The 10,907-nt window shown below is 40.8% G+C and overlaps 1 protein-coding gene across 1 annotated transcript; it reads right to left on the bottom strand.

Moving 5' to 3' along the window:
* Positions 1-1,075: 1,075 nt before the first annotated feature.
* On the bottom strand, positions 1,076-8,056 carry LOC139579700 (antifreeze protein Maxi-like). Its single transcript, XM_071408534.1, has 2 exons — positions 7,993-8,056; positions 1,076-1,863 (listed from the first exon to the last, which is right to left on the bottom strand). The coding sequence occupies exons 1-2, from the start codon at positions 8,054-8,056 to the stop codon at positions 1,076-1,078; spliced, it is 852 nt and encodes a 283-aa protein (XP_071264635.1).
* Between the last annotated feature and the right edge of the window lie 2,851 nt (positions 8,057-10,907).

Below are 10,907 nucleotides of genomic sequence, written 5' to 3'. Positions count from 1 at the left end.
AAATTGAAACAGCCTTAAAGCCTCAGCCATTAGGCATACCAATGTATCATACAAAGATGGAAAATCTGTAGTTTGAAAACAGCAATGTAGTGCAAAGTTTGCCATTTACTTTGCTTATTAAATAGCACATATGTTTGCAATATCCTACACAGCTTACCCTACCATGGCCACACAATACATCATTTAGTTTGACTCTGAAAAAATGCAAAGTCATAATTTTACAGAAATAAAGCTATAAATATCATAATATGAAACATTTCAAAACACATGTAAACTTCAAATGAAAGTGTTACATGTAGGGGAGACCGGGGATGGTTGTAACACTAATCACCTTTTAGTCAGTTTCCCAGAGATCGTTTTTGGTAGTGTTTTCAAAACTTGATAAAAACAACCTACATTCGTCCTTTAAAAATGGGTGTGGTTATTATACAGTATATGTAAATAAACTGCAAATGCATGGTGTTGTCTTAAATACAAGGAGTGGAGTGTTACAATTTACCCCATGGTCTGGGTTAGTTGTAACAGTGCTTGGGGTGAATTGTAACAGATTGAAAAAGTGCATAAATCATGACATGCAGCTAATTATTGAACACCTTTATTGAGACCATGAGAGCAACATTGCCCTGTTTAGCATTTTGTTTGGCAGAAATAATAATAAATATAAATACAATGTTTATTATTTTACCCTTCATTAAATTATCTTTCTCAACCAAACAACAAGTAGGCTAAACTAAACACCTGAACGTTTGTGGTGTGTGTGTGTGTGTGTCTGTGTATGCGTCTGCGTATGACTGAATGTTGGATTCTGACTTAATCAGAGTCACAGTTGTGACAGTGGTATAGCTGTCCTGGGGTACAGGCTTGGCGGGCCCATAATTGGCATTCCTAGCATGGCACCCAGACCTCCTTGGACCTGGAATTGTTAAAGTGCTCCATGCACACAATGCAGCAGTTTTCCTCGTTGGAGGAATCTGAATCTTCTGGTTCAATGTGCTTTGTTTAGGCTTTGTCTTAGCTTGCTTCTTTCCAGATGTTTTTTTAGGCAGGGCAATTTTTATTTTTGCCTTCTGAGAGCTTAACTTTTTATGCTGTTCTTCCAGTGCCTGCTTGACGGGGTTTCTTCTCCTCTTCCTACCCCTTGTTGTAATTTTCCTGGGCCCTGCTTTTGGGAAGGGGCATACATCAGCTGGGTTGAAATCAGAAGAGTAATCAGGTGTTTCCCAGCCACAGCCTGATACATGTTGGGAGGTGCCTGGAAGGCAGTTGGAGAAGTGGCCTGGAAGGCAGTTGGAGAAGTGGCCTGGAAGGCAGTTGGAGAAGTGGCCTGAAAGGCAGCTGGAGATGTGGCCTGGAAGGCAGCTGGAGAAGTGGCCTGGGAGGCAGCTGGAGAAGTGGCCTGGGAGGCAGCTGGAGATGTGGCCTGGAAGGCAGCTGGAGATGTGGCTTGGAAGGCAGCTGGAGTTGTGGCCTGGAAGGCAGCTGGAGATGTGGCCTGGAAGGCAGCTGGAGAAGTGGCCTGGGAGGCAGCTGGAGAAGTGGCCTGGGAGGCAGCTGGAGATGTGGCCTGGAAGGCAGCTGGAGATGTGGCTTGGAAGGCAGCTGGAGTTGTGGCCTGGAAGGCAGCTGGAGATGTGGCCTGGAAGGCAGCTGGAGATGTGGCCTGGAAGGCAGCTGGAGATGTGGCCTGGGAGGCAGCTGGAGATGTGGCCTGGAAGGCAGCTGGAGAGGTGGCCTGGGAGGCAGCTGGAGATGTGGCCTGGAAGGCAGCTGGAGAGGTGGCCTGGGAGGCAGCTAGAGAGGTGGCCTGGGAGGCAGCTGGAGATGTGGCCTGGGAGGCAGCTGGAGAGGTGGCCTGGGAGGCAGCTGGAGAGGTGGGCTGGATAGCAGTGGGACCGTGGGCATAAATCAGCTGCCTTCAAGAGATACTCTGACAACTTCTGCTCATCCATGAAGACCCTGTTTCCACTACGGTAGCCTACGTGAGGAAGCTCTCTCGACCCCTTCTCCAGTAGCTTCTTTCACTCTCTGCAGAATCTGTCACATGACATATGCCATACAACTTTGCAACCGATCCAATTGTTTCCCCATGCTCTGCTACATCATTTGACTCTCTTTTCAAAGTGTGGAGAGGTACTCCCCTGTATGTCTTTCTTTTCCATGATCTAGGCAGGCTGGAAGTAAAAGAAAACATTTGCCAAAAACATTCAGTTTCACTCAGGGTTATAGGTCAAGGCCCATGTTCTTTCTTGGATTCAATGACCAATAAATATTGAAACAACGACAAAGCCAGACACAAACACATTTCATCTCCTTAAGTTCTTAGTCCCCGATTCCGACCCAAGTTAAGCGTGCGTAAATGAAACGTAATTCCCTTTTTATGCACTTTTCTCTCTATGCGTATTCTGACATTGAATTTAAGCATGAGAATAGCATGCTATTCACCCGCTATTCTTTCGGGGTGAAAATCTTAGAAATAAAGGTGTGGCAGAGGTGTGTCTACATATAAGACGTATACCTTTATGTGCGCGGAAACCATGAATAAGGTCCACAGGACCTACTGGTTCGGAGTGGAAAAAGCATCTACTTCATTTTTTTACCATAGAAATAATATAATTCTCCATGCAGTGCAATTTATAAATGGATAACATCTATTGATAAGAGCTACGTAAATCAGTAATCCGTTTGGAGAAGGTGATTGTAAATATGATCCCTGTATAGATGAATGGGAAACCAGCCATATAGAAGCCAACTGAAAATCATATCAACATGACATGGATTGCGGCCCCTTTTCCACAGTGAAATAGGCTATAAATAGCTGTGCCGTTATTCAGAATTTTAATTGTGTGCCTTTATAATTTGTGTGGATGAAATTTGGACACCCAAGCTATAGGTTTCTGTCGGGCTGAACCTGCCGATTTGATGTATGCGTTTTAGAATATTTGAAAGCTTGTTTAATTTTACAATTTGTATAATGTTAATTAGCCCCTATCGGGAGCCACCGTCAGCAATATAAGTTGGTTCTGTTTTTCTGTGCTCTGTTTTATTTACTTAACAAATAAGGAACACTCAAAATGTGCACTTATAAATCATTACAATTTTAATCAAAATACAGCTGTAGACAGAAGTCAAAGATAAAACATCACACATACAACTGATGTCTCTCCTGAGTTCTGCCCCATAGGAAAAGTCCCAAGTTATTTTATTAAGCCCGAAGTCCAGCCCTAGTGATGTCACTGCATACGTCATTACCTTCTACTCATCAGACCAAGCCCATGCAGACACAACAATACAAACTTGCAAGAGAGATACAATAGTTCCAGTGTTTTCTAAGGCTCAGCAGTAAATGTCCACTCCCCCAAGTTGATTTATAGAGGTATGTCTGACGAGTCTCTTATCTCTTTTACTCCCCTGCAGGGTTCTGTGTTTATCTTTGAAGTGCTTTCTCACAGACCCCATGCAATATTTCACACATTTCTCAGACCGTTTCTTTATAAGAGGCAGAGACTTAGAAACGACTGTGGAACAATTTTAAAACATTATAATGAATATATATATATTGTTAATCTGTAATCTAGGACCCTATACATGTGGAGGGGGAGGGGTCTTATAACCCTTCCCCTTCTATACATACAACATATTACAATCAATTATTATAATATATCAAACATTTGGTACAGCCACTATCATGACCCCAATTTGACTCCATCAAATACCCACATACATTTATAACTTTCACTTTAGTGTTAGTTTTCTTAAATTGTAGCTAACATTTTGCATCAATAGCACTACTGTATAATAGAGATTCAATGTCATCTTGGTTAGCAATTCCAGTGTATATTTGGCCTTGTGTTTTAGGTTATTGTTCTGCTGAAAGGGGAATTGGTCTCTCTATGTCTGTTGGAAAGCAGACTGAACCAGGTTTTCAGCTAGGATTTTGCCTCTGCTTAGCTCTCTTACATTTATTTTTTATCCCCCAAAGAATCACTAGTTCTTGCCGATGACAAGCATACCCATAACATGATGCAGCAGCCACCACCGTGCTTGAAAATATGAAGAATGGTACTTTTTGCCATTTTTTTTGCAGTTTTACTTTAGTGCCTTATTGCAAACAGGATGCATGTTTTGGAATATTTTTATTCTGTACAGACTTCCTTTTTTTCATTCCATCATTTAGGTTAGTATTGTGGAGTAACTATAATGTTGTTGATCCATCCTACATTTTCTCCTATCACAGTCATTAAACTATGCAACTGTTTTAAAGTCACCATTGGCCTCATGGGGAAATCCCTAAGCGGTTTCCTTCCTCTCTGGCAACTGAGTTAGAAAGGACGTCTGTATCTTTGTAGAGCCTGGGCGTATTGATACACCATTCAAAGTGTAAATAATAACTTCACCATACCCAAAGGGATATTCAATGTCTGCTTTATTTTAAATGTTTAACCATCTACCAATAGGTTCCCTTCTTTGCAAGGCATTGGAAAACCTTCCTGGTTTTTGTGGTTGAATCTGTATTTGAAATTCACTGCTCAACTGAGGGACCTTACATATAATTGTATGTGTGGGGTACAGAGATGAGGTAGTCAACACTATTATTGCAAACAGAGTGAGTCCATGCAACTTATTATGTGACTTGTAAAGTACATTTGTACTCCTGAACTTATTTAGGCTTGCCATAAACAAAGGGGTTGAATACTTATTGACTCAAGAAATGTCAGCTTTTCATGTTTAATTCATTTGTAAACATTACTAAAAACATAATTCCACTTTGACATTATAGGGTATCTCAATTGAAATTCAGGATGTAACAACAAAATGTGGAAAAAGTCAAGGGGTGTGAATACATAGGGGTGTTTTTGAGAAATTGATGCCTTGGTAAAGTGACTCTACTGAACAGTTATACTCTGTGAATGGATGCAAGCGCTCAAAACTCTGACAACCTGATAAAACATTTTAAGAGTCAGAGATACATTATATGAAATGCTTATCAATCACTTGTTTGCTCCAGATTTAAATGTACACCACCGTTCAAAAGTTTGGGGTCACTTAGAAATGTCCTTGTTTTTGAATTGTCACGCCCTGACTTTAGTTATATTTGGTTTCTTTATTATTTGGTTCGGTCAGGGTGTGACAAGGGTGGTTTGTTTAGTTTTTGTATTGTCTATGGGTTTTTGTCTTGTCTAGGGTTTCTGTTATCTATGGGGATTTTGTATTGTCTAGGGTTAATTAGGCTTATGGTGGCCTGGATGGGTTCCCAATCAGAGACAGCTATTTATCGTTGTCTCTGATTGGGGAGCCTATTTAGGTGGCCATTTTCCAAGTTGGTTTTGTGGGTAGTTGTCCTTGTTTAGTTGCTTGTGAGCACTACGTTGGCGTCACGGTTCGGTTTGTTGTTTTGTGAGTTTGTTAAAGTGTTCTTTGTTTAAATAAATAGAGGAATGGATTCTAATCACGCTGCGCCTTGGTCCACTCCTTTAAACGGCCGTGACATGAATGTAAAACGCTTTCTGTCCATTAAAATAACATCAAATTGATCAGAAATACAGTGTTAATGTTGTAAATGACTATTGTAGCTGGAAATGGCAGATTTTTATGGAATATCTACATAGGCGTACAGAGGCCCATTATCAGTAACCATCACTCCTGTGTTCCAATGGCACGTTGTGTTAGCTAATCCAAGTTTATCATTTTAAAAGGCTAATCCCCCATAGGAGAACCCTTTGAAAAACCCTTTTGAGTTCCATGTAGAACCCTTTCCACAGAGGGTTCTACATGGAACACAAAAGAGTTCTACCTGAACCAAAAAGGTTTATCCTATGTGGACAGCCAAAGAACGCTTTCGGAACCCTTTTTTCTAAGAGTGGAGACTATTTTTAGAATTCGCATTTTTAAGTCGAGAGTTTATTTTAAAAAATGATATAACTTACCACACTTGATTTCAAATTCATGGGACGTGGTATGAATAGTTTCATTGTTGTGAGTAATATCTCTAAGACAGATGTACTTTTTGAAGGGTTCCAAATTAGTCAAGTTGATAGACCCATTGTTTCCTTTGACTTAAACAAGAATATTAGTCATTTCTTCCTTTGAATGGATATCCATTTTTTAAATGTATGGTTTCATACTCAATTGAATTAACATGAACTCAATTGTCATATGTAAATTCATATGACATGTGGATTTACAATATAACTCTTTACAGATATAAATAATGTCCAGATCGTCATTGTTACACGTTGGCCGCTCAAAATGGAACACGGGAGTGGTTGTGCTGTGATCAGCCTACAGACAACCGCTCATCTAAACTTTGTCTTACTGCAGTCGGTAGATGTACAGTACATTCAGAACTTTCACATGTACTGCAGTGTAGATTCATGCTAAATTCACACATACAATGCTGCAGTTTTGCACACAACAAGAGGTTTTGGATGCACAAGTAACTCTGCATTGGTTGCACAGTGAGAAACTGGCATTAGCCTCAGATTATTATAGTCTTTCACTGAAACTATTTCAGAGAACCAAACAAAGACGGTGGCGATTAAATACTTTACATCACTAAATCAGGTCTGTCCATTCTCTGAACATGAGCGGGCCAACTCTGTCACAAGTCTCCTTTAAAAGCTAGTCCTCCAAGTAACACTCACCCACAGGCAGACAGTTTAGATGGACTTGACAATCTCAGAGTTTACTCTACTCAAACTCAGATTGAAAGGGAAAAGGATACATTAGTCAACCCCGAGAAAGTTACTGCATTTCGAATGATCTCAAATAAGTTTGATTCATCAACATTATTTTACATGCAATCCTGCATCCTTTAAGTGTTTTCTTAAGCCTTTATGGTGACTGCATCAGGATACATTTTCCAAAACGATTCCATATACGTTAAAGGCAGTGGCGTGCCGTGGGCCTGGGGCCTAGGCCTTCAGTGAGGTACTACACAGTCCCACCCGAATTAATCCACCTCTTATTACCATCATTATGCCATGGCTCTAGACACTATACATTTAGACAGAAACGCAGTATAACCAGGTGTTGCGTCACCTTGAAATTGACAAATTGACATTTTGGGGTAAACAGTGTTTAACAGACAACTCAAGTTTGCAAAGCCAGTGTGGCTCCAAACACCAAATCGATCACTTGCAAATAATAGGCATTCCCAGCAGTACAGTTTGCAGTGCTTCTCGGAGCCTGTGAGCCATTGACAGCGCTCGTAGTTGAAACTTTGAAAGTGGTGAGCGAACGAACCCCTTTCCCGCCTGTGACAGGCTTTGTGGCGTCGGGCGACCTCTCCTTACAATGTCTAACTTTTCTTGAAAAGTTCGTCTTGAGAATGGCGTTATAATTATATCCTCGACCAAATCGATATCTTCTCCTCCTTCCGCCATTGTGGGTTGAAAAAACAGTTTAGTAGAACGCGAATTAATTTGTTTATCAAATTCAGTTTCCTAGATCTGCATAGACCTGCCCATAGGACCTGCCTCTCAATATTGGTAACAAAAGACGTGGACGCACTACGCTGCTAGCTGGCTCCTGTGTACAATAGCCAACTCTAGCCAACTCTAAAGCTGATTGGTTGACACAAAATTTTAATTTCCATTCACTTTAAGCTACAAGCGCCCGCACTGTTGATTCTGAAGGCCTGAGGCCAGATTTTAGACCCCTGGCAACACATGATGGCTGAATATGATTGGATAAAAGATCTAACATAAAGACCAGCCCTCCAAATCTCAACCTGGGGCTGGAAGCAGTGCAACCAAGAGGAAAGCTATGAAGCTATAACTCTTACTCTGGGGAATAACTTAATACATATTTGTGGGAAAATATATTTAAAAAAAAATTATATTCTGATGATGTTTAGGCCAGCAGAGAAGGCCTTGCAGGCCCTGACGGCCCACCACTGGTTAAAGGTGAATTTATGCCCCACAGCCCATCTCCATTAAAATAAATAACAACCCCCCCATCACTCCCATCCCCTGGGTATCATACTGTACTTACATATAGCCAACTCTATGAGCCCAGTCCACAGCAGCAGGATCTTCAGTCCAAAGAGACCGGCCATATCCAGGAGCGATGATCACTCTACCCATACACCATATGTCCTAAAGGGAACACCAAAGGAAACAATGTATCTGTCTTATTATGAACCCCAAAAAAAGAGAAGTACTTAAAAAAGCTATTTTTATTTATGTTTGTTTTCTCTCCGGTCTTATCCGTGGACATAGCTTCTTGAATGTGTTCCCCTAACCCTCATCTCTGGTCCCTCAGCGTGACACAACAAGTGATTTCACAGCTAGCTGAGGCTCTGTACCATACCTTACTTTACAGGAAGTCCCATTTCTTCTATGCCTCACATCCACTTCCCTCCACTTCTGCTCTTTCCTAGATACACATCAAATATACACAAAATACATGTTATAAGTTTGTTAGTGCAGGCCAGCTTTAACTGTGTTTAGACATTTGAGTAGTATTCAGAGGAGGAGAGGGCCAGAGTAGTCTGGTCTCAGTCAGACATAGCTAATTTGTCCATAAAATCATTTTTTTTTTAAACAAGAGGCTTTCTGAACTCGCAAACAAGGATTACTTCCATATAACAGAGTTATGTGTTGACAATTATAGTTGGTCCTGTGTGGCTCAGTTGGTAGAGTATAGTGCCTGCAATGCCATTGTTTGTTGGTTTGTTTCCCGCTGGGGCCACACATTTGAAAATGTATGCACGCATGACTGTAAGTCGCTTTGGATAAAAGCATCTGCTTCCCATCTATAATTTAGCCCAAACAACTACCTCTTTCCCAACTGTATTTATTTATTGATTTATTTTGCTCCTTTGCACCCCATTATTTCTATCTCTACTTTGCACATTCTTCCACTGCAAATCAACCATTCCAGTGTTTTACTTGCTATATTGTATTTACTTCGCCACCATGGCCTTTTTTTGCCTTTACCTCCCTTATCTCACCTCACTTGCTTACATTGTATATAGACTTATTTTTCTACTGTATTATTGACTGTATGTTTGTTTTACTCCATGTGTAACTCTGTGTTGTTGTATGTGTCGAACTGCTTTGCTTTATCTTGGCCAGGTCGCAATTGTAAATGAGAACGTGTTCTCAACTTGCCTACCTGGTTAAATAAAGGTTAAATAAATAAATAAATAAATAAATTGGCATATATATAAATTTTTGCCTGTTTCTTTTCACACAAAAACAATTATTACGGATACATAATGTTTTCACATTTCAACTCTGTGGACCTGTTGCGCTTCTTTTGACAAGTTAGGTGATACATGTGAACATGCTCTACTCCTTTGTACTGACAAGACAGCCATCTTTGATGAACGTGTGGGTAGTTATACACTGGGGACTTTGTGGTCTGTGACACATTATGAAACCTGTTTCAGCATTTTCCCTCTTCTTCTGACTCCTCCCATTAGTTTAAAGTCTATATTTGAAAAGAAGAAAAGTGATACAACTCACATACTAGGCCTACATCCTGCATAGGTCTTCCTACACATATGTAAATATATCTATCAATTTATTTTTTGCATCACACACATCATTTATTTGGTATCTCTCTCTGGCATGATCATTTTATCTTGAAGTAAAGTTAATCTCTTCCTTTTTCTCCTTCTCTGAAAAGTACTCATCTAAGTGTTATATCTGTTCTTAGTCTTGTATGGTGTCTGTTAAGTCACATCCCTCAGTCCTGTTAATACACACCAGGAAGGGATGAAAGAGGAGAAAAGGAGGAGAAAACCTCTGCGGGAATGAGATAGTTCCCTCTGGACCATCAGAGTACAGTAATCATACAGTAAGTGTCAAGCTGGTGTGATTACCCGTATACATGGATGAACGCTTCTCCCTATCTATCATGGATGCCATGGTTTCCCTTAGTTTGAAGATATAATCTGGATACAGGTGTTGTATACCACAGCCTACTATGTTCTCTTTTTGACTCCCTACGCATTTGCAATCAAACTCTGCTTTCACCGGGCATTCCACTGATTTCAAAACTCTGTCAACTTCTTCCTTGAAAACGACACTGTTGATTGCCATTTCTTCCCCATAACTGTCATCAGAAGATACTACAAGGTTTGGTTAAATGAAAATGTTTTTACCTAAATCAGGGATTTCCTCATCCTCTGATTCATTTTCAGAGTCAAAGTCAGCATGGCCCGATCGACCTCCAGAAAGTAGTCCATCACAACTTTTCCCCCGCTGATCTTTGCCGATAGCACCTGTTAAATTCAGGGCAGCAATGTTGAGAGCAGTAGCAACACTTTAGCAGTTCTCCGTGATATCTTTCAAAATAGCAGCGGTAACCAGGATTATCTACATACTGGGCAGCTCATGTTTTAGACAGAAGCATGCTACATGGCAGACCAATCCAAACTCATCTCTCAGCATGTCCAGCCCATCCATTATCTCACCCAATCATGGGAAGGTTCCTGACTTTTTCCATGGCTAAACCAACTAGGCTCGTAATTTAAATTAAATCAAATCTATTTATATAGCCCTTCTACCATCAGCTGATATCTCAAAGTGCTGTACAGAAACCCAGCCTAAAACCCCAAACAGCAAGCAATGCAGGTGTAGAAGCACGGTGGCTAGGAAAAACTCCCTAGAAAGGCCAAAACCTAGGAAGAAACCTAGAGAGGAACCAGGCTATGAGGGGTGGCCAGTCCTCTTCTGGCTGTGCCGGGTGGAGATTATAACAGAACATGGCCAAGATGTTCAAATGTTCATAAATGACCAGCATGGTCAAATAATAATAATCACAGTAGTTGTCGAGGGTGCAGCAAGTCAGCACCTCAGGAGTAAATGTCAGTTGGCTTTTCATAGCCGATCATTAAGAGTATCTCTACCGCTCCTGCGGTCTCTAGAGAGTTGAAAACAGCAGGTCTGGGACAGGTA

The sequence above is a fragment of the Salvelinus alpinus genome, chromosome 6 (assembly GCF_045679555.1).
Source record: "Salvelinus alpinus chromosome 6, SLU_Salpinus.1, whole genome shotgun sequence".
Taxonomy (NCBI): domain Eukaryota; kingdom Metazoa; phylum Chordata; class Actinopteri; order Salmoniformes; family Salmonidae; genus Salvelinus; species Salvelinus alpinus.
The sequence above is the reverse complement of the archived record's forward strand: the minus strand, read 5'-3'. Positions and strand labels throughout refer to the sequence as shown.

Bases quoted from the DNA above. Each gene is read 5' to 3' on its own strand.
- LOC139579700 (XM_071408534.1), bottom strand. From the start codon at position 8,056: ATGGCCGGTCTCTTTGGACTGAAGATCCTGCTGCTGTGGACTGGGCTC. The intron at 1,864-7,992 runs GTAAGTACAGTA...CCACCTCTCCAG, and splicing joins GCTCATAGAGTTGGCTATAT to CTGCCTCCCAGGCCACCTCT.